General features: G+C 38.6%; 2 protein-coding genes across 5 annotated transcripts in view; both read right to left on the reverse strand.

Moving 5' to 3' along the window:
• Nucleotides 1-9,996, reverse strand: part of LOC127436300 (MLX-interacting protein-like) — a 44,941-nt gene extending 34,945 nt beyond the window's left edge. For all 4 annotated transcript variants that reach the window (XR_007896363.1, XR_007896362.1, XM_051690383.1 and 1 more), the window contains exon 1: nt 9,482-9,996. Coding sequence is in view for 2 of the 4 variants with exons in the window: in XM_051690383.1 (XP_051546343.1) it covers nt 9,482-9,498 (17 nt within the window). In the remaining 2 variants the exon portion in view is untranslated. The remainder of the gene's footprint in view (nt 1-9,481) is intronic.
• A 186-nt stretch (nt 9,997-10,182) lies between these two features.
• LOC127436077 (uracil-DNA glycosylase-like) lies at nt 10,183-16,482 on the reverse strand. The gene is made up of 7 exons (XM_051690012.1): nt 16,302-16,482; nt 15,504-15,701; nt 15,335-15,430; nt 15,111-15,208; nt 14,901-14,989; nt 12,789-12,967; nt 10,183-10,727 (listed from the first exon to the last, which is right to left on the reverse strand). The coding sequence occupies exons 1-7, from the start codon at nt 16,389-16,391 to the stop codon at nt 10,587-10,589; spliced, it is 891 nt and encodes a 296-aa protein (XP_051545972.1). The 5' UTR covers nt 16,392-16,482; the 3' UTR covers nt 10,183-10,586.
• Nucleotides 16,483-23,902: the final 7,420 nt, after the last annotated feature.

A 23,902-nucleotide genomic window follows, 5' to 3' on the forward strand; every position in this document is an offset into this window, starting at 1 on the left:
ATGTCTGCGGAGATTCCAGACTCAGCCATTGAATGTTTTATGATCAACAAATCCTGGTGTGATCAGAGGAACGTACATTCTATCAAGTCTTTCTGCTCTCCTGATCTGGAATTTATCATGCTTCTGTGTCAACCATTCTGGCAACCGAGGGAATTCACAGCGGTCATTATCACTGCTGTGTACATCCCGCTACAAGCCGACACAGACTGGGCACTCAAGGAACTGTATGGGATTATAAGCAAGCAGGAAACCGCGCACCCTGAGGCCGCGTTCATTGTGACTGGGGACTTTAATAAAGCCAGTTTCAAATCAGTCGCACCAAAATACCACCAGCACATTAGTTTCAACACACAAGGGGACCGGGTTTTGGACCATTGCGACTCTCCCTTCCAGGATGGCTACAAATCCCTCCCCCGCCCACCAATTGACAAATCGGACCACTCTTCCATTCTGCTTCTGCCCGCTTACAGGCAGAAACTGAAACGGGAAGCACCCACTCTCAGAACGATCCAGTGCTGGTCGGACCAATCAGACTCTACGCTATAGGACTGTTTTGATCACACGGACTGGGAGATGTTCCGGTCCGCCTCTGATGACGACATCGAGCTTTACGCTGATAGTGTAATGTGTTTCATCAGAAAGTGCGTAGAGGACGTCGTTCTGATCAGAACAACATGGATCTATCCGAACCAGAAGCCATGGATTAATAGCGATGTTCGCACGGCACTTAATGTGCGGACCTCTGCTCTTAATTCTGGGAACGCGGAGGAGCATAAACAAGCCAGTCATCAGAACAGCAAAACGCCAGTACAGGAACAAGATTGAAGGACAGTTTAACACCACCAACTCTAGAAGCATGTGGCAGGGAATTAACATCATCACGGACTTTAAATGGAATAAAAACACCGCTGCCTCTCTAACAGATGAGCTAAATACTTTTTATGCTCGTTTTGAGGGAAATAACACCACCCTCGCGGAGAGAGCTCTCGCGGCCGAAGCTACAGAGGTTAGTTCACTCTCCGTCTCTGTAGCAGATGTAACCCGATCCTTCCGACGGGTGAATATCCGCAAAGCCGCGGGCTCAGACGGCATTCCGGGCCGCGTCATCAGAGCGTGCGCGAACCAGCTGGCTGGTGTTTTTACGGACATTTTCAACTCTTTGTCTGTAGTCCCCACATGCTTTAAAACATCCACCATTGTGCCTGTTCCAAAGCAATCAAAAATCACTTGCTTAAATGACTGGCGTCCTGTTGCTCTGACCCCCATCATCAGCAAATGCTTTGAGAGACTAATCAGAGATTACATCTGCTCTGTGCTGCCTCTCTCTCTAGATCCATTGCAGTTTGCTTACCGCAACAACCACTCCACTGATAATGCCATTGCATACTACTATGCACACTGCTCTCTCCCACCTGGAAAAAAAGAACACTTATGTGAGAATCTTGTTTGTAGACTACAGCTCAGCATTCAACACCATAGTGCCCTCCAAGCTAGATGAGAAACTCCGGGCTCTGGGCTTAAACAGCACACTGTGCAGCTGGATCCTGGACTTCCTGTCAAGCAGACGCCAGGTGGTTAGAATAGGCAGCAACATCTCCTCATCATTGACCCTCAACAATGGAGCCCCACAGGGCTGTGTTCTCAGCCCACTCTTGTATTCCTTGTACACACATGACTGTGTGGCAACACATAGCTCCAATGCCATCAAGTTTGCTGATGACACGACGGTGGTAGGTCTGATAACTGACAATGATGAAACGGCCTACAGAAAGGAGGTGCACACTCTGACACACTGGTGTCAGGAGCACAACCTCTCCCTCAACGTCAGTAAGACAAAGGAGCTTATGGTGGACTTCAGAAGAAAAGACAGAGAACACAGTCCCATCACCATCAATGGAACACCAGTGGAGAGAGTCAGCAGCTTCAAGTTCCTGGGTGTCCACATCACTGAGGAACTCACTTGGTCCATCCACACTGAAGTCGTTGTGAAGAAGGCTCATCAGCGCCTCTGCTTCCTGAGACGGCTGAGGAAGTTTGGAATGAACCGCCACATCCTCACACGGTTCTACACCTGCACTGTAGAGAGCATCCTGACTGGCTGCATCTCCACCTGGTACGGCAATAGCACAGCCCACAACCGCAAAGCACTGCAAAGGGTGGTGCAAACTGCCAGACACATCATCGGAGGTGAGCTTCCCTCCCTCCAGGACATATATACCAGGCGGTGTGTGAAAAAAGCTCGGAGGATCATCAGAGACTCCAGCCACCCGAGCCATGGGCTGTTCTCACTGCTACCATCAGGCAGGCATTATCGCAGCATCAGGACTCACACCAGCCGACTTCATGACAGCTTCTTCCCCCAAGCAATCAGACTTTTGAACTCTTGATCTCCCACGATCAAAATACATCAGCACTGCACTTTATTACTCTTACTCTTATATCTCACACTGGACTGTCATAAATTATATTATTATTATATTAAATTCTCTCTTAACAACTTACTATCAACCGACAGCCTGAATGTCAATACAGTACAACCTACTGTACATTCTATATATACTTTTTTTTATTGAATAATGTATATCTATATTGTGTGTATTGTACTGTACAGTGTATGTTATTATTTGTATATTGTGTTGTGTGTAATTATGTGTATATTAGACTTTAAATTGTGATGTGTTAATTTGATGTTATTGTAAATTGGTATATGTCTCATCACTGTCACGACTGCTATGTTGATTGGAACTGCACCCAAGAATTTCACACACCATTGCACTTGTGTATATGGCTGTGTGACAATAAAAGTGATTTGATTTATATCTTCTGGCAGAAGGATGGCAATGAATGATTTTACCTTACAAATCTAAAGATTTTATGAAAATTTGTGTCCTTAATATTTTTATTATGTGGTGACCATTTTATAAAAGCTGTGGCATATTGTGAACACAGTCACGGCTGAAGGGCGTTGTTATTAGGGATTTGCCGAAGCTGAATACCTTATTTGGAAAGGCACGAATAATGACTTCAATATGAATAATGGATTCATCCGAATAATATAAAAAATAATTGTATAACTGATTATCCAAAAAGCACAAGGATAAAGTGTCATTTTAAATCAACATATCCAAAATTACAACAAATTTATGAATCTGTGCAGCCAATATTTCTAAAGTGTAAACCTTATGAATGAAAATGCGCACTTTTGAGATTTCAGACCGGATGGACGCAGTCTCGACTCAGTTTGTGGTATCTGTTAATTGTGCACGTCTGGAGCTTGTCAGTTTAACTAAGATATGACAATGTACACTTTCCACTTGAAATGTCTATGTTAATGTATCACAAGATTCACACGTGATTCTCATGTATTTATTTATAGCTTAAACCTGAGCACGATGTTAAATTCCTGACCTGAAGTGATTTAAAGTTGGAGCTCATCTTTCCGTCTCTTAAAGATGACTACATTTATATCCACATCAGCGATTAAGGTTATTAACTAAGGTTAAGGTTAAGACTTTATTCCGAAAAAAGTTAAAATGCTCTATAAAGGTTTAAATTCTCCACAGAGTATTCATCTAAGAGAATATTCCTCCTTATGTAAAATGAAGAAACTGAAACTCCGTCTTTTCTTCTTCTTCTTTAAACTGTGCTAAATTCCTGATAGACCTACGGGACTTTCACCTGTTTGTAGGCTATATTTATTTGATTTTAATGTTTGAATTTGTATTTATTATTCACTGCAAAATGTGTGCTTGACATTTCACATTTTGCTCGACACTACTTCAGAATAATGTTGTTATACATGCACAGACAAATGAAAATTCTGTTTCAAGCATATATTAATATCTGAAATACCAGGAGAAACCACAGTTAACAACATATTCCACAGTTAATGTAGCCTACAAATTCAGCTTCATATGGTAAGAAAAAAAAAGAATAAAATATTTTTTAAATAATAATAATAATAATAATAATTATTATTATTATTATTATTAGGCTATTATTATGAAAAAGGCATATACAAGGCATATTTTATTAATAGAAACTATAAATGTAAAAGTAACACTTAAAAATGGGCATTTCATTTAGTTTTAACGCACTTCCGGTTTAAGCCCGGTTTTTGGTTCTATCCAAATACAGAGACAGATACAGATAATTTTGACATATGAACAGATACAGATAAAAATACAGATAATGGCTTTGCTGCACACCCCTAGTTGTTAGGCATGATGCGAAGCTTCGGGACTTGTGTCACTGCAGAACAAAAATAGGCGTTTTCCAATCCGTGGGCGTTTTTAAACCAGGATGGGCTTTCTTCAACCGCTTTAAGCTTGTTCACACAGTTGGCAGCATGTCGCTAGACTTTGCAGTCTGGTTCGCTGGTGGGCGTTCCTAATGCTGCCGCCACTCTAACATTTTTGGTGGACTGCACAACTGTCCATAGTAGCATTTAAAATGCTGACTACAGATTATACTGCTGATAAAACTAAGATATAATTCTAATTTGACAAGGAATCAGTTCTTTTGTCTCTAAAAATGCCCATTCTGCAGGGGAGAGTGTTTTATATAAACTGCAGCAGTGTTTTATGCGTCATTCCATTAAACAAGACGAACGCTATATCAATATATGAATCAAACTCACTCAGAATGCTGACACGGTTTTCCATGCATCATTTTATTAGGCCATATCCATGGATTTGGTTACAGACAACTGATATAGAACAGTGAATTCGCTCACAGAAAATTTTCCTCCGTCTTGCCTGCACTCAAGTCGACTCCAGTATCTCACACTCACCCTGCCTGGAGACGGATGACGTAAGCTCCTCTGTCTTCACTCTCATTGGTAGTCGCTCGTGAATGTCACTCGATATTTGCATCAAGTTGAATTTTTCTCAACTTGTCTTGTCGCTTCCAAAGGAGATCTTTGTGGCAACAGCTCGTGTCGCCAGAAGTCGCCAGCTCTCATTGAAAATGTATGGTCTCCTGTCGCTTCAGGCGACACGACGTGACAGCAACCGTTGGCGACAGGATGTGGGCGTGTCAAGCGACAAGACAAAGTTGAGAAAAGTTCAACTTGATGCAAATGCAGAGCGATATCAATCAGCGACAGCCAATGATAAAAGAGAGTGAAGCTCGCGTCATCTGTCTCCTGTGAGATAATGGAGACGAGTGCAGGAAAGATGGAATTGTTGTTGTTGTCATTTATTTTCCTGTTCTATATCATGTTTCTGTATAAGGATTTAATAAAACAGTGATGCATGGAAAACAGTGTCAGAAATTGTCAGCATTCTGAGCGAGTTTGATTAATACATTGAAAGATCGATCTTTGTTTTTATTTAATGCATTGAGTATTGATGCAGTTTATAACACTTTCCCGTCCAGAATGTTCATTTTAGTGGCAAGTAAACTGATTTGTTATCAAATTGGATAATGTACCAGACATTGTCGACATTGTTAGTGAGTTTAATGCATACATTAATATATTGTTCATCTTGTTCATGACAGGATGCATTGAGCACAGCTGTAGTTTACATAAAATCACTCTCCCATGCAGAATGATAATTATTAGAGGCAAAACAAATGATTCCTTGTAAATAAGAATTATATATTTGTTTTACTGGCAGTCTAGCTCATCTGTGATCAGTTTTTCTGAAGCTATGGCAAGTTGTACAGCCAACCAATAACGCTAGAGTGACAGCAGTAGGAACGGCCACTAGCGACAAATACAGAGACTAGCGAAATCTAGCGACAGAATCGCTGACAATGTGAACGGGGCTTTACACGATTTGCCTACTACATTGAGAATCCTTACTTTAATTTTATAGTTGAAAAACGCCCATACCGATTTGAAAACACCCATAGATTGAGAAACGCCCATTATTGTTCCGCAGAGACTTCGAAGCAGACACGAAGACTATATTGACAATTACAAATCCTTTGTAATCTTTATGTGCAAGATGGAACACATGTATATGTCTTGTGTTAAATTTTCAGAATATAATTTTATATTGATTATTATATAGAAACCCTCACTGCCATGCTTCCAGCTCAGTTTCATGAGAATTGCCCCTAAATCTATGGTTTTAAAGGAGAAATGAGAGAAACGACAACTAGTTACACCCAGCTAATCTAGAAATTAAATTTCCTGCCAATTTACTCTCAAATGCAGCACTGCAAGATGTTCATTAACAAAACAGATAAATGTATTCATTCATAACCTTTATTTGCAACAAAATTACAAGGCAAATAGTTTTTAAATATTTGATGTCGTTTTCTTTGTGACTGCTTTCTAAAGTTACAAATTAAAAATGATCTGCACCATTCTCAAATAGTAAAACTCGTGACCTGAGAAAGGGGCGTCTAATTTTACAAACATGCAGTAACTTTAAATTGAGCATAAATAAGGATTTTAAGTACAGGTGCATCTCAATAAATTAGAATGTCGTGGAAAAGTTCATTTATTTCAGTAATTCAACTCAAATTGTGAAACTCGTGTATTAAATAAATTCAATGCACACAGACTGAAGTAGTTTAAGTCTTTGGTTCTTTTAATTGTGATGATTTTGGCTCACATTTAACAAAAACCCACCATTCACTATCTCAAAAAATTAGAATATGGTGACATGCCAATCAGCTAATCAACTCAAAACACCTGCAAAGGTTTCCTGAGCCTTCAAAATGGTCTCTCAGTTTGGTTCACTAGGCTACACAATCATGGGGAAGACTGCTGATCTGACAGTTGTCCAGAAGACAATCATTGATACCCTTCACAAGGAGGGTAAGCCACAAACATTCATTGCCAAAGAAGCTGGCTGTTCACAGAGTGCTGTATCCAAGCATGTTAACAGAAAGTTGAGTGAAAGGAAAAAGTGTGGAAGAAAAAGATGCACAACCAACCAAGAGAACTGCAGCCTTATGATTGTCAAGCAAAATCGATTCAAGAATTTGGGTGAAATTCACAAGGAATGGACTGAGGCTGGGGTCAAGGCATCAAGAGCCACCACACACAGACACTACAGTTGTCGTATTCCTCTTGTTAAGCCACTCCTGAACCACAGACAACGTCAGAGGCGTCTTACCTGGGCTAAGGAGAAGAAGAACTGGACTGTTGCCCAGTGGTCCAAAGTCCTCTTTTCAGATGAGAGCAAGTTTTGTATTTCATTTGGAAACCAAGGTCCTAGAGTCTGGAGGAAGGGTGGAGAAGCTCATAGCCCAAGTTGCTTGAAGTCCAGTGTTAAGTTTCCACAGTCTGTGATGATTTGAGGTGCAATGTCATCTGCTGATGTTGGTCCATTGTGTTTTTTGAAAACCAAAGTCACTGCACCTGTTTACCAAGAAATTTTGGAGCACTTCATGCTTCCTTCTGCTGACCAGCTTTTTAAAGATGCTGATTTCATTTTCCAGCAGGATTTGGCACCTGCCCACACTGCCAAAAGCACCAAAAGTTGGTTAAATGACCATGGTGTTGGTGTGCTTGACTGGCCAGCAAACTCACCAGACCTGAACCCCATAGAGAATCTATGGGGTATTGTCAAGAGGAAAATGAGAAACAAGAGACCAAAAAATGCAGATGAGCTGAAGGCCACTGTCAAAGAAACCTGGGCTTCCATACCACCTCAGCAGTGCCACAAACTGATCACCTCCATGCCACGCCGAATTGAGGCAGTAATTAAAGCAAAAGGCGCCCCTACCAAGTATTGAGTACATATACAGTAAATGAACATACTTTCCAGAAGGCCAACAATTCACTAAAAATGTTTTTTTTATTGGTCTTATGATGTATTCTAATTTTTTGAGATAGTGAATTGGTGGGTTTTTGTTAAATGTGAGCCAAAATCATCACAATTAAAAGAACCAAAGACTTAAACTACTTCAGTCTGTGTGCACTGAATTTATTTAATACACGAGTTTCACAATTTGAGTTGAATTACTGAAATAAATGAACTTTTCCACGACATTCTAATTTATTGAGATGCACCTGTATAACATCTTAAAACGAAATTAAATAACTTTAAAAAAAGGAAACTATAGGGGGCCTGGGTAGCTCAGCGAGTATTGAAACAGACTACCACCCCTGGAGTCGGGAGTTCGAATCCAGGGTGTGCCGAGTGACTCCAGCCAGGTCTCCTAAGCAAACAAATTGGCCCCATCACTAGGGATGGTAGAGTCACATGGGGTAACCTCCTCCTGGTGGATAATGTGTGATTCTCGCTCTTGGTGTTGGCAGCATGGTGAGTTGTGCGTGGATTCTGCTGAGAATAGCGTGAAGCCTCCACACCGCTACATCTCCGCTCAACAAGCCACCTGATAAAATGCGCAGATTGATGTCTCAGACACAGAGGCAACTGAGATTCATCCTCCACCACCTGGATTGAGGCGAGTCTCCACTACAAGGATTTAGAGCGCCATTGGGAATTGGGCATTCCAAATTGGGGAGAAAAAATTCTTAACTGTGTCTCCTTTCGAAGGCTGCATGCTAGGTAGGATGTGTCATTTGAAGGCTGCTGTATACCAAGTGTCCTCCTTTAAACAAGCCTCGTTTAACCAGACAGCCTCCTTAGGACAGACGGAAACAAAACATGTTTGCTATGACAGCACACAACTCTTTAACAAGCTTCAAGTGAGAAGGGAACAAAGTCCCTTTGGAAGGGAATGTATGAGGAATGTATTTTAGGATAGTTATAATGATGTAAAGAAAAGAAACTAGATTTTACAGGTGTAGTTTAGTCTAATACTTTATATTAATTATATATTATATACTCTGCACCCATCTACTGAGGTACTTCAACTTGGGAATTAACATTACTTGCATTTGAACATCATATTTACGAGCAAATTGGCGTTATTTTTTTAAATTTTTTTTTTAGACATTTCCGTTGAAGCAAAGAATTGTGGGTTGTGAGTGCCCACGAAGGATACGCCTCATGCATCCTCCAAATTCCCGTGAAAGAAAGTCGCATTCGAAGGCTGCATTTGAAGTGTCCTACTCGCTTTTATTAAACAAGACAGCCTCGATGACGTATGCGGCTGACAAATGAGACCTTCGGAGGACACAGCCTTCCAAACGAGACACTGCCCTTAATCAAGAAGCACACTGGGAACTGGGCATTCCAAATTGGGGAGAAAAAAGGGTTGAGAGAGAGAGAGAAAAAGGAAACTATAATTGTTTATTTGACCAACAAAGGCTAAACAAATAAACAAAGGTGAGCAGTTAAACAGCTTACTAAAACAATCCACTGACTGCCCCTCATCAGCAACACCACCAAAGAGTAGACTGATATAAGACACCTCCACAAACTTGTTTTTAAAACTTAAGTGTCAGTCATACCATTTTTCTTGAAACTTTTGGCAACTAGCAGCACTCTGGTCTGTTCGTAGTCAGTCCTTTGTTGGCAGAATTACATTTATTGTGGTCTAACAAAGGTTCTTGCTCAAACCAGGTCAACATAAACTTAATTTCATTTTTGTTGACTAGCCAACTCACCTGTATGCAAGGGTCATGCACTCAAAAGAGCTTCATCAGGGAAGCATCGACGGATAGATGCGATGTGCTAGTCTTTCCAAAGTGATACGTCTGGCAGGTTTGTTTATTAACAGTGTATAAGTCGTAACCTTTCTTCGGAGGGTGATCGGTATGAGGAGAGGACACCATAAAATGACCACTGTGGATGACTTGAGGCTCACGTCCATCATGTTTTTTAAATGAAATGTTCGACTCCATCGCATCAGAATCGTAGTCCTGCTCTTGCTTGAACATCATCGTTGCCTTTCGGTACTGCCTTATCTCTCGCGTAGCCATAGCGAACAGTAAATGCTCTCAAATTTCTAAAGAAATATTGCAACTATAACACTGTGAACTATGTCATGTCCTCAGTGTAACTTGGGTCAAGTTAGATAGCTTTAGTTGCTATTCCAAAGCGCTCACATTCCAACACGCCCTCAACATTAGCCTCAATGCTATCACTTGAAACTTGCTGATGTTTCGTTAACTCAAAACAGTCGTAGCCTCACGATGACCGACCCGATCGCGATTGGTTGACTAACGCTGGGAGAACGAGAAACACTGTGCAAGTCAGTCAAAACAACGTTATTTGAAATACCACATTTTTATGCCTACCGATAACGTAAAACAGAGTCCATCCTACTTAAAACACACATTTAGATTGTCAAAGCAATAATGTTCTGTGGGAAAATAGTTTATTGTATTTACAGGCATAACAAACACGAACACTTCACCCCTGCTGTTAGTGTTGTACATGACAAAAGTTTTAAAATACACACTGATCAGAAACCTTCCTCTATATAAAATAGAAGTGTGACTTAGCTAAAATAACATTAACGAACAAACACAAATCTGAAGAGTTATTCATGGAGCTGCGTGAAAAAAGAACGGGGTTAAATGAATAGCAATTAATATAAACTATTTACCTACCCTTCCAGTATATAAAACAACTATATAGTGTACTGAGAAGGAACACATTGATCACTTAAAAATGCAACAAAAAAAAAACAACACAACAAAAAACTAAAAACAGGACCAACAACATTCCATTTTGTTTGCATGGTTGATTCAGCCAAAAAGGGAAACATCAGAGTGCTTTCCAGTCAATGGGCTGCTTGCCTGCATTCCTCAGCAGTTCATTGGTCTTTGAGAAATGCTTGCATCCGAAGAAGCCACGGTGAGCAGATAGTGGTGAGGGGTGGACTGCATGCAGAACATGGTGTCGTTTCTACAAATCAGCAATGAAAAACAGTTATGTATAGCCATTTGCTTGGAACATTTGATTAAATATGTACTGCCCTACAAAGCCAAAACACAGTAATTACACCAATACTGAAACTGAGAAAAATGGCTTTAAAATTTTTGGAGTTGCTTAGACAAATCTAATAAAATAACATACTATATTAGGGATAATAATATAATATATTATGGGTAATAAAATAGTCTCACTCTGTTTTTGTGTTTTAAATCTTTATGAAGATGCACTTGTACATTATACTATATGTGAACATATGACAATTCCCTAAATGTTCCCATGAGTGATTTATAAAACGTCTGCATGAAAAGGGGTTCCTAAATGCATTTCACTTTGTTAAATCGTGAATAAGTGTATGGACTCCACCTACAGGACACCCACAAATATCCTAATATACTGAGACAGAAAACAAAAGCCTGACATTTGAAATAATAGTCAGAATATTAGATTAAAAAAATAATAAAAATAAAATAAAAAAAACGCTGTTCTCTCAACCTATTAGGGGAAAAAAAATATCACATTTTATTTTAATATGATTTTTTATTGTATCATATTTGATACATCAGGGTTTGTTAAAGGTCATTATCCTCCTGAGACCCAGCAATTAATTTTTGTATAGGGCTTTTGATTTTTAAGTTTCTCTTAGCCAATACATTCCACAGTTTGGGGTTTTCAGAGACACCAAATGCTTGGGAATTTGGCCATGACAAATGCCTCTCCTTGGTCTTTAGAAATGTATGACAGTTCAGCAAATCCAATGTGAATAAAAAATATATTAGGTTATAAGTGCATAATAATAGCTTGTAATGTAAAACAATTATACTATTTATAATGCCAGAGCAGGCTACATATATAAAAATACAAATAAATATGTTAATAAAAAATGTTTTTTTTTTTGTTTTGTTTTTTTGTGGCTGGCATGAATGAAATGACGATTGAGAGATATACCTCAAAAGCTTTAATCTTATTAGACACATGCATTTCAATATGATTTTTTCTATTAAAGAATATACAAAATTTTAACCAAGCACAAGTTTTTTTTTTTTTTGCTTCAATTCAGCAAATACTCATTTGGAATATCAGCAACAATATAAATAGTATTGTTACTTCATCAAAATCAGCAAAGCTTTCACAGATTTCCATCTATATACTGATTTAGCCATCTTTAAACTATTCTCTCTCCTCGCTCCAAAAATTTGTCATATTACATACTGTAGGCCAATATTACACCTGCCTGTTATCTCATGCGTCTCAAAATGTATTTCTTATGGAAATGCACAGAGAGGACAATTAATAAATATTCTGTTCCAGTGGATATCCAAAATAAAGCATTACATGACGCATACATAATCTCAATATGACTCCATGCTGATATCAGAATATTCTTATGTATGCAAGTGGAGTCACTCATTTATTAACTAATTCAAGGGATAGTTCACCCAAAAATGTTGTTGCTTCAAAAAGGACATAGAGTCTGCATGAAAGTAACCCATAAGACTCCAGTGGTTAAACCCATATCTTCAGAAGCGATAGGATAAACGTGAGTGAGAAACAGATCAATATTTAAGTCCTTTTTTTTCTTAACAATTAATCTCCACTTTCACTTAGATATTTTTCTATTGTTTTTGGCGATTCATGCATTTCGCCATCTACTGGGCACCTTCTTGATCTGTTTCTCACCCACACCTATCATATCGCTTCTGAAGATTTAGATTTAACCACTGGAGTCTTATGGATTACTTTGATGCTGACTTGTGTAATTTTTGGGCCGTCAGAGTTCTGGTCACCATTCACTTGCATTGTGAGGATATTCACAATCAGTTTCTCCCTTTATAAATCCCAGTTTGTTCCTTTTGACGTAGGATAAAATCTATGAAATTTAGGATAAAATCTGATTATACATGTGTTTTATTATTTTTGCTCAACAGTGTAGTCACTGGTCACACATTTAGGCCTGACAAGTAAAATTCGACAGAATTTTGTGGAATTCTTTCAGGTAATAACTGAACGTCAAGTTCTATTCACCCAACATACCTTATTGATGGCAGCCCCTTTCTTCTGAGCATAGGAGCCCCAGAGAAGAAAAACAAGACCCTGCAAGTTAGTGCTGAGCCAGCATACCACAGCATCTGTGAAGATCTCCCACCCCTTGTCTTTGTGAGAGTTGGCCTGGTGTGCGCGCACAGTCAGCACAGCATTCAGCAACAGAACTCCTAAAAACACAATTCATAATGGGGTTGTATTTCATTGACCATGTTTATATGCACAAGAACATTCCCATATTCATTTGGTCAAATTACATTTACACTATATGGCCAAAATTTGTGGACACCTGAACAGCAACATTCATATGTGCATATTGGACATTTAAAGGTATAGTTCACCCGAAAATGAAAATTCTCACATAATTTACTCACCCTCATGCTGTCCCAGATGTATATGACTTTCTTTCTTCTGCAGAATACAAACAAAAATGTATTTTAGAAAAAAATATTTAAGCTCTGTTGGTCCTCACAATGCAAGTGAATGGTGACCAGAAGGTCCAAAAATGACAAAGGCAGCATAAAAGTAATCCATAAGATTCCAGTGGTTAAATCCATATCTTCTGAAGGTATGATAGGTGTGTTTGAGGAAACAGATCAATATTTAAGTCCTTTTTACTCCACTTTTGACCAGCTCCAACCAGTAGGTGGCTTAATGTGAAAGTGAAAGTCACTTCCACACCAGAATATGGACATGAATGTGTAGATTTACAGTAAAAAAAAAAAAAAAGGACTTAAATATTGATCCGTTTATCACCCACACCTATCATATTGCTTCAAAAGACATGTATTAAACCACTGGAGTCGTATGGATTTCTTTAATGGTGTCTTTATGTCAAATCTTCATTTGTGTTCTGCAGAAGAAAAAAAAAGTCATACACATCTGGGATATCATGAGGGTGAGTAAATTAGAGAATTTTCACTTTTTGGTGAACTATCCCTTTAATTTCAAAACCACATAGGGTTTATTTCCACGCTTTGCTGCCATAATATCTTACACTCTTCTGGAAAGGCTTTCCACTTGATGTTGGAAAATAGCTGCATGGATTTGCCCTCATTCAGACACAAGAGCATCAGTGAGGCCAGACACTGATGTTGGGTGATAGACCCTGGCTCGCAGTTGGCATCCAATTCATCCCAAAAGTGTTCAGTGAGGTTCAGGTCTGGGCTTTGTGCAGGCCAGTCAAGTTCTTCCACACAAGATTCAATACATTATTTGTAAATAGCGGCCCTTTCCACAAAGTTGGAAGCAAACAGTTCTTCAGAATGCCACTGCATGCTGTAGCATTAAGATTTGTCCTCACAGTTGAACAGCCAACTATGCCAATTAAAAGGGAGTGTCCACAAACTTTTGCTCATACAGTGTATGTAGGTTATGTGATATTTAAATGCCTTGACCCAATTGTTACAACCCAACTGATATTAGTTTCATAACCCAATTAATAATATGATTACTACAAATCTGAACAAGACAGTGGCATATGCCTACATGGTAAAAATTGACAATTAACCTAACTTTGCAATGAACATGAATAAATAGACAGATGAGGAAAATTTATTTACAAGGGACCCTACATTTTCCTATGATTTTCATGCTTTCCTGTTATTATTTAAAACAGGTAAAGGTGTCTTTTCTTTTCTGGTCCCTGCACCAAGAAAAAAAAAAAAAAAAAAAAAAAAAAACTGACCAATAAAATGGCCACATTGGCATTGATTAACTGCTGGATAGTCAGAAAAATGAAGTAAATGAGATGAAGTGAATACTATGATCACATGGTCATTTGGACACATGAATTACAAAACGAACAACTGCTCACTTAAAGCATTGTTTAAGCAGATTAAATGTGTATGTTAATTGTTTAAAAGATTGGACAGACTTTATTTCTGATCAAAGTTTGATTATTAATTTGTCAGAACTTCAGTTTAGACCATATTAAAACTCATGATGTCACAACAACCTCGATGACACCACTGTGTGGGTGTGTAAATACTGTAATTGCTGCTGATGAAACAAAACTACTATTTCTAAAACCAAAATTTGCATCATTAGTGGAATTTCCATAATATGCAAGTAATTAAAAGCAGAGCGGAGGGGGAAGTACACCTTGCTTTGCCCATCCCGTAAGATCTCCATGACCGGGTTGCTCAAAGCCTTCTATGTCTGATGACAGTTCTTTGAACATATTCACCAAGCTGTAAAAAGAAAGTGTCAAAATGGCATGACATCATGATAGCCCTTATCATAACTTATCAAATATATTCTTGTAATGCCTGGATGTTCAGATGTGTTTAAAAGATGCTTGCAAGCTATTACCTTGGTGGAGGTGGCACAGGTCTCTGAACACTGAAACACAGTCCATGAGCCTGGTTAGGTCCATGATAAGGATCCTGGCCAAGTATCACAACCTTTACCTGCCATTACAAGGGAAAATCATCATGGCTGAGACTGTGGGATTCTCCAGGGGGAAATTGTATTCCTCTTATGCAAAGGACTGACCTATTATCTTCTCCCTAGTGTTATGTATGGACATGACTCACATCTTTTATGTCACACATTTGTGTCCAGGTAAAAACTTGATGTGGAGGTGGATAGATGGTATGCTTTTGCCTCTCTTCAGCATCAAAAGCCATTAACTGCGAAAGAGAAACATTGCTCTATTAATCTTGTTTCGAATAACGAAATATTTTCTAATTTGCAATCACTTACTGATTTAAAGTAGGCCTTCCCAAATTCTGTGTTGAGCGCGCTCCGCCAGCTCTCTCCGAACCCGTCCGGGCAAGTTTGGTGTGCCGCCGCCAGTCGTTCCAGAGCCGCCGCCTTGTTTTTGGCGATCCGTTCCAGTTGCTCGGGTGTCAGTGAAGGCGAGCATGTAAAGTCGCTGCTCTCCAACTTTTGCCTTTTCGCCTGGGACGATATTGTAGTGTATTTTGTAGATGTTCGTTTGACAAAATATCATGACACTGGTACAATTAAAATTCTAAGAAATGCAGTGTTTAAAAACATTATGTCTCTTACATTTGTAACAGACTGTCAGCTCAAACGACATCAAAGTTCTGATGTTCATTTATCGCGGAAAGTACAACTTAAATAACATAGAAACTACTCAGCTGTCCAACAAATGCAATGAAGGCCAGAATTTTTGAGAGTTCAATAAATGCAACTGAACTAACAGAAAAAATAAATGTAGACTGATTTTGATTCGATTGGCTCTACAAATATATTCTCAGTATGTCATTTGGAATAATCCGCAACTAGTTTTTGTTTTGGTAAGTGACGTAAAACTATTTCCGGACATGTGCAAACATTTTTTTTAGCGGGAAAAAGTGAAATATCACAATCCTATTTTCTCACGAATGATCCCGCTTGAATACTCTGGCAATAACAATCCGTCACACAAAAGTGAATTTTAAGTCAAAATCGCTTTCATTTAGAAGCCATATGTGCAGACATGTCAAATGTTTTACTGCCTACACGCGCCAGAGCAAAGTAGTGTGTTTTACTCACATCATCCCCGTGGCAAGAAGTTATCTCGTCCTGATTTCTTTTTTTGCTCGTTGGCGAGAAAAACGATTTAATACTTTTCTGTCCAATCATTTCTAAAAAATAAAATTACTATTTAAACGATAAACTTCCACAACCAGAGGGGTGTGTGTGTGTGTGTGTGTAAAGGGTTGAAAAAGCTAAAACTCCCGCTAAATGTCTATGACGTAGAAAGGCGTAAAGTTTTGCATATTCAACATAGGGGGTGGTGGCATAGGTTGAGTTTATTTATTTATTTATTTATTTATTTATTTATTTTTTGTGTACAATGTTTTATAACTTGTATACCCCTGATATTTTTATTTATTTGTTTATTTACGTTCATTTATAATAATAAAGAACCGCTTTCTCGAAAAGGGGGTACGTGGTGACACAGGCACCTCCCGTTGGCCTCAAGTCGACCTCTTGCGTTGAACATTGACAGAATCAAATAAATAATAAATAAATGAATGCATGACAGAATTAACAAATAAATAAAAGAATAAATAAGATACTAAAATGTAAATGTGTGCTCCATAAGAAAGTTGATCTGTTACAGACCTTGTATTTGTACCATTCACTTGCAGTCACCCAAAAGACACTCCATGACTATTCTCTACAAAACTTCCATTTCCATTTCCATTATAATTTAATCTGGGGAAATTTCTCCATGAGATCATCTTTAAACTCTTAACTGGTAGGCCTATCATTATTTTGAAAAATACAATTAATTAACCTTTATTTACAGTAAGAAAAAAATCTGTAAACTGTCTTCTATGAACATAGTGACACAAAAATTAATAAAATTGCTACTTGATGCAAACAAAACTAAAGCAAAACCAAAATAAAAACTGTGACAATAAACTGTGTACCATGTTCCATAAACCAAGAGTCCTGCTGACACATGTACACAAACAGCAGCACCAAACAAAGGGCAAAGTAAACATGGGGGCTACTGTACCTATAGGCAGGCTTGGGTAGTAACAGAATAATTTTAACAGCGACAAAATTCTCTGAGTTGGTTACAAGAGTGGGGGATGTCGAGAAATGGATCGATTATCTGGAGTCATTGGAGAGGGAATTAGCTGCTAGTGACCAAGGTGGACTTGGAAGGTGTTTGGGAAAAGTTGGAAGACCTTGAGAATTGTAACCGATGAAACAACTTCCGAATTATTGGAATTCCTGAGAACAAAGAAGGCAGAGGTATGGTGAAATTCCTAGACGAACTCTTCCCGAGTCTGCTCGACATAACAGGCCATAAGCTGGCTTGGAGATCCGTGGAGGTAGACAGGCTCCGTGCAATTCTGGCCAAATTTCTGAGATCATCCGATAAAGATCTTGTGTTATGCGAGGCAAGGAGTAAAGGAAGGCTTTCTTGGAAGAACCACAGCATTTTCTTGTTCCCAGACTTTGCAAATTCGACAAGAGAGAAACGTGATCGATTCAAGGAATGCAAGAAACTCTTACATCAATGGAAGGTTGCTTTTGCACTGATGTTCCCAGCCAAATTGAGAATAGAAACTAGGGATGGCTGCAAAATATTTACATGCCCACTGCAAGCGATGTCCTTTATAATGTCAATGGAATGAATAAGTCATTGTGTGATGCTCTCGATACAGCCAAGTGGACCTGACTCACTGAACATTCACTTGATCATCCGAGGAAACTGGGTACCTTCTTTGTTTCTTTTTGTGTTGGTTCTGCCTAGCGGCTTGAGTTTGTTTTGTTGAATAACACTCCTTCGGGACAGTTTGTGGATGTATCTGCACGATCTTTGTGCTTATGCCTCCCATTGGAAGGAGTTTGTTTTGTGGAATATTTCTTGCAAATCATAAGAGTGATTAGGGCATCTGTTCCACTCATGTAACGGCCAAACGGGCCGGCTCACTGAACATTCATTTGACTGCCCGAGGAAACTGAATGTTTTTTTTGGGTTTTTTTTGTGCTGGTCCCGCTAGTGGCTGGAGCTTGTTTGTGGAGGAACACACCTTCGGGGCGGTTATGTGGATAAATCTACATTAAAATACAAGACATTAGAAACTTTGTGGAACCATTAGAACTCCCTAAATTGACCAATGAGCAAAAAAATTCTCTTGATTCCGAGATAACCTTGGAGGAGTTTGGCGAGGTAATTAAGGCCTTGCCTACAGGCAAGGCTCTGAGGCCAAATGGTTTTGCCACTGATTTTTTTTTTAGATCTTATGCTACAGAATTGGCTCCACTTTTGTTAGAAGTTTATACGGTATCATTAGAGAATGGAAAGCTTCTTCCAACCAAGACACAAGCCCAGATCAGTCTGATTCTTAAAAAAGACTAAGATCCAAGTGAGTGTAAGATTTACCGTATAATTTCCCTGATCCAGCAAGATGTAAAAATATTGTCAAATATTCTGGCTAACCAATTAAGTAAAGTTATGACATCTCTTATACATATAGATCAGGTGGGGTTTATTCGGGGCCGCAGCTCTTCTGATAACATTAGGCGTTTCATCAATATTATGTGGTCAGTGGCGAATGATCAGACTCCAGTCGTGGCCATCTCACTTGAACGCCGAACGCCGAAAAGGCGTTTGTTATGGTAGAATGGGATTATCTTTTTAAAATTTTGGAAATATACAGGAATACTTTTATTGGATGGATTAAGTTACTTTATAGACACCCGGTAGCGGCGGTACAAACAAATTGATTAATTTCTGATTATTTTACTCTGGATAGGGGCACCCGGCAGGGTTGCCCTCTTTCCCCATTATTGTTCTGTCTTGCCCTGGAATCATTAGCAGCCGCGATAAGAAGGTAAGATGATTTTCCAGGGGTGGTGGCGGGAGGTGTGGTGCATAAGCTTTTGCTTTACACAGATGATATTTTATTATTCATCCCTGACCCAATTAGATCTATGCCTTGCCTCCATAGAATTATTAATTCCTTTTCTAAATTCTGGGGATACAGAGTCAATTGCTCTAAATTCGAAGCTTTGGCTCTGACAGCATACTGCCCAGTAACGGCTTTCCAGTCGGGCGCCTTCCAGTGGCCCAAAAAGGGCATTAAGTTCCCAGCAAATTGTCTGATTTATTTATAGTTAATTTTGACCCCTTAATAAAAAGGTTTTCGAGCGATGTAGGCAGGTGGGCTTCATTACATTCATCTATGATTGGGAAGGTTAATGTTATTAAAATTTAACTACCTGTTACAGTCTCTCCCTGTAGATGTCCCCCTCTCTTATTTCAAGCAATCTGATAGCATAGCGATGTCCTTCATTTGGAATGGTAAGCGTCCTAGATTACATTTGAATAAGTTACATAGGCCGATTGACAAAGGTGGGCCTACCCAAGATTTTGTTTCATTACTATGCATTCGGTCTCAGACATTTGGCTCATTGGTCGCTTCCAGCTGAAAGAGCCCCTCCCTGGTTTTGTATTGAAGTTCTTGCCCCAATTTTGCCATTGCAAAGCCTTTCTATCAAACTAATCGGAGAAGTTAAGTTACACCCGTTATCTCGCAATTTGCACTCGGTATGGACAAAAGTGTCCGGAGTGTTTAATTCGGACATTTATTTTAATGTTGCCCCAAGCATATGGCTGAACCCTAAATTATGTATTAATAAGTCCCCTTTCTGCTGGTCAGAGTGGATTGTGGGGGGGTTACTACACTCGGTGACCTGTATGAGAGTGGAGTGTTGAGATCTTTTGAAAATTTGGTTCAACATTTTGGGATTCCCAGATCTCAGTTTTATAGGTATTTACAGCTGCGCCACCTGATATGTATTGTTTTTGGGAGTAGCACCACCACCCCCCCCAAAGTGGCAGATACTCTGGGAAAGGTGATTACTGCGTTTGGAAAAGGTCATGATGCATCAGTGTATTAGGAGAAAATATTTAAATTTGGTATTGGAGGAGGGAGCGTTGGCTAGGATTCTAAAAAATGTCAAGTCTGCATCAAGAAATGCAAGGGTTCGCCTTATGCAATTCAAGATTTTACATAGATTCTAATGGACTTTTTTGTTAGGAAATGGGGTAATTATTTAGCGTTTTTGGGGGACTCTCAAGGAGGGGATGGGAGAGAGAAGTTTAGTTTAATTATGTATGTTTATTATATTTTCTTTTTTGTTTTCTTTGTGTGTGTGTGTGTGTGTGTGTGTGTGTATTATTATACATGACCACATGGTTGTTCGTTGGGGGTCAGGGTGGGGTTGGTGATTAGGGAGGGATATTAGTGGGGGTTAAATGTTAAATGTTGATTGATGTGTATGTGGTGTGTTTTTCTCTGTTGTGTATTTTTGAATCAATAAAAAATTTTAATACAAAAAAAAGAAAAAAAAAAAGTGCTGTTTCATCACAATGGCCACTGGAGGACTATTATAATTTTAGTGGAAATTCCGATATCCTTGTCACTTCAATAGAGAAAAGGGAACATTACAGTTCAGTGCTATTTTCCTTCCATCTGTGAAGGTGCAGTGATTTTCCAAGGACCCGATACATAATTTAAAGAAGCATTTAAAGGTAAGACCAATTCAAAAATCATGTTAGCTAGGCTAGCTAAAATTAGTCATAAGTGTTCCCTAATTTCGCCATCAGATGGTCTGTCGTTTTCGCAGGAGCACGAATAGAAGCAGAGAAATTACCACTCTAACCCCTCCCCCCCAACCTTCTCATTTCCATCCTAACTTCAGTTGAAACTCTAAAATTGTTCTCTGAAATGTGTTCATGTTGTAATGATAACTGTAATTGGGACAGCATTTCTTTTTTTCTTTGTTAAAAAAAAAAAAAAAAAAAATCCAGATTGTACACATGAACACCAAATTAATTGAAAATATTATTAAGTTCTTAGGGGAAAAGTGCAATGGATAATTTATCTGATTTTGATTCTTATTATAAATGTATTGTTAAGAACAGTTCAAAAGTATGGGTGAGGGAGAAATACTGGCAAATGTTACATTTTAAAACTAGTAGGAAGTAAGTAAATCAAGACACACAAAAAGGGTTTAAATCTATTTTGATCTATTCTTTAAAACAAGATAACAGGCACTGGAGGCATTAATAATAATGATGATGATGATGAATATAGCATGTAATCTACCTATTGCATTCAGAAGTTAATGAATGATCAGTGCCTAGGGCGTCCCCTGCACTTTTCCATTCTGAGTACAAATGGTGGATTTGTATACAGTATTCTTTGCATTTTGTTACTTTGGGCTGATTGAGCAACCATCTAGCCAATCACAGGTGAGTTTCATGAGCCGAAACAAACCTTACGCCATCAGACAGTCTAATCAACGCGGCTCCATTCATTTCTACAAAGTTGCTTCCAGCAATGCTCATTTATCCATGTTATAGATAAATGAGCATTTAATTAATAATCTTGAGATGAGGAATACACAAATGAGAGTTATTTATCGGCATATCGTTCTTGATTGGCAGCATTACGTGAAATGCACTGCAGAAAATAAACAAAGGACAATCTTTTTAAGCACACATTGTAAGTGGAGTTTATATCAGCACGAGTCTTCATTAAGTTATGCTTTTTACATTATGTTTGTGAGGTAATACAACCCCAATTCCGAAAAAGTTGAGACAGTAAGAAAAATGTTCACCCTTTGCTATATTGAAACCACTACAACTACACATTATATGATGTTTCCTTGTGAATTTCCTTGTTTTTTGTTGTTTTTTTAAAAATGTACAGTCATTTCAAATCAGATGATTGCAACACCCTCCAAAAAAGTTGGGACAGTCGAGTGTTTACCACTGTAAAACATCACCATTTCTTCTAATAACACTTATTAAGCATTTGGGCACTGAAGACACAAGTTTGTTAAGTTTAGAAAGTGGAATTTTCCCCCATTCATCCATTATGCAGGTCTTCAGCTGCACAACTGTATGGGGTCTTCGTTGCCATATAATGCACTTCATTATGCGCCACACATTCTCAATTGAAGACAGGTCAGAACTGCAGGCAAGCCAATCTAGCACCCACACTCTCTGCTTACACAGCCATGCACTTGTAATCCGGGCAGTATGTGGTTTGAAGTTGTCCTGCAGGAAAATGCAGGGACGTCCCTGAAAATGACGGTGCTGAATGGCAGTATATGTTGCTCCAAAATTTGTACATATCTGTCTGCATTAATGGTGCCCTCACAGATGTGCGAGTTACCCATGCCATGGGCACTGACACACCCTTGGCCCATACAGACACTGGCTTTTGGACCTGATGCTGATAACAGAGTGGATGGTCCCTTTTCCTCTTTGGCCCGGAGAACACAACAGCTGTGTTTCTCAAAAACTATTTGAAATGTGGATTCATCAGACCAAAAAACACAGTTCCACTGTTCTACTTTCCATCTAAGATGAGACTGAGCTCACAGAATTTGGCAGTGCTTTCTGGACAGTGTTGATGTATGGCTTCTGCTTTGCATAGTAAAGTCTTAACTTGCATCTGTGGATGCAGCGGCGAGTGGTGTTGACTAACAAAGATTACTAAAGTAATCCCAAGCCTATGTACATGATATCCATTACAGATGAATGACGTTTTTTAAGACAGAGACGTCTGAGGGATCGGAGATCACGCGCATTCAGAAGTGGTTTTCGTCTTGCCCTTTACGCACTGAGATTTTACCAGATTCCTTGAATCTTTTAACTATATTGTGCACTGTAGAGGGTAAAATTCCCAAAATCCTTCCAATTTGTCTTTGGGGAACATTGTTCTCAAAGTGCTGGATTATTTGCTGAAGCATCTGTTGGCAATTGACAAGTCTTGATTGATCCTTGCTCTTGAAGGTCTAGGCTGTTTTTGGAGGCTCCCTATATACTGACACGAATACCTTACCTGTTTAACATCTCCTGTTTCACATTGCCTTGTTATTTTAACTCATCAAATTATTATTAGTCTTAAATTACCCCTGTCGCAACTTTTTTGGAGCGTGTTGCAATCATCTGATTTGAAATTACAGTACATTTTCCACAAAAATAAAAATAAAACAATGAAATTCAAAAGGAAAAACATCATATAATGTTTAGTTGTAGTGATTTCAATTTAGCAAAGGGTGAATATAATTTACAAATCACTCCTTTTGTTTTTATTAGCATTTTTCATACTGTCCCAACTTTTTCGGAATTGGGGTTGTAGTTTGATGGGTTGTTTTTGCCAATTTAAGCAGATCACTAGATCTGTGTTAAATATGCAAAGCTATTTTTAATATCAGCTCCTGTTTTTTTTACCTCTATGTTGGTATGCAATCGACAAACTGTAGGAAAAAAGATAGATCTGCTGTGTTCTTAATCAATAGATGTGTAGACATGCTTTTTTATACATGAAAACATACAAATGTTATTGAAACTCATTATAATATTTATAAGACTATTATTGTTGTCTTTTGATAAAAGTGATGCTCAGCAGCTCACAAACTGTAGGGAAATAATAGATTTGCTTTGTTCTTATAATGCTTAAAACCTCTACTAAAGTCTCTTTGTAGGTCTCTAGATATACAAAAATTATTCACTGACTAGCTCATTTCACACAAGAAACTCATTTGACACCACCTTCTGGCATCACCAGAAATGGTCATTGAATTATTAAATGGATCTGAACTAATTT

This window comes from Myxocyprinus asiaticus, chromosome 4 (assembly GCF_019703515.2).
Source record: "Myxocyprinus asiaticus isolate MX2 ecotype Aquarium Trade chromosome 4, UBuf_Myxa_2, whole genome shotgun sequence".
Classification (NCBI taxonomy): domain Eukaryota; kingdom Metazoa; phylum Chordata; class Actinopteri; order Cypriniformes; family Catostomidae; genus Myxocyprinus; species Myxocyprinus asiaticus.

Coding starts and splice junctions, on each gene's coding strand:
- LOC127436077 (XM_051690012.1), bottom strand. CDS start 16,391: ATGATTGGACAGAAAAGTATTAAATCGTTTTTCTCGCCAACGAGCAAA. Junction 12,968..14,900: donor TACGGGATGGGCAAAGCAAG/GTGTACTTCCCC, acceptor TTGTGTTTTTAG/GAGTTCTGTTGCTGAATGCT. Junction 10,728..12,788: donor AAGGGGCTGCCATCAATAAG/GTATGTTGGGTG, acceptor GCTGATTTGTAG/AAACGACACCATGTTCTGCA.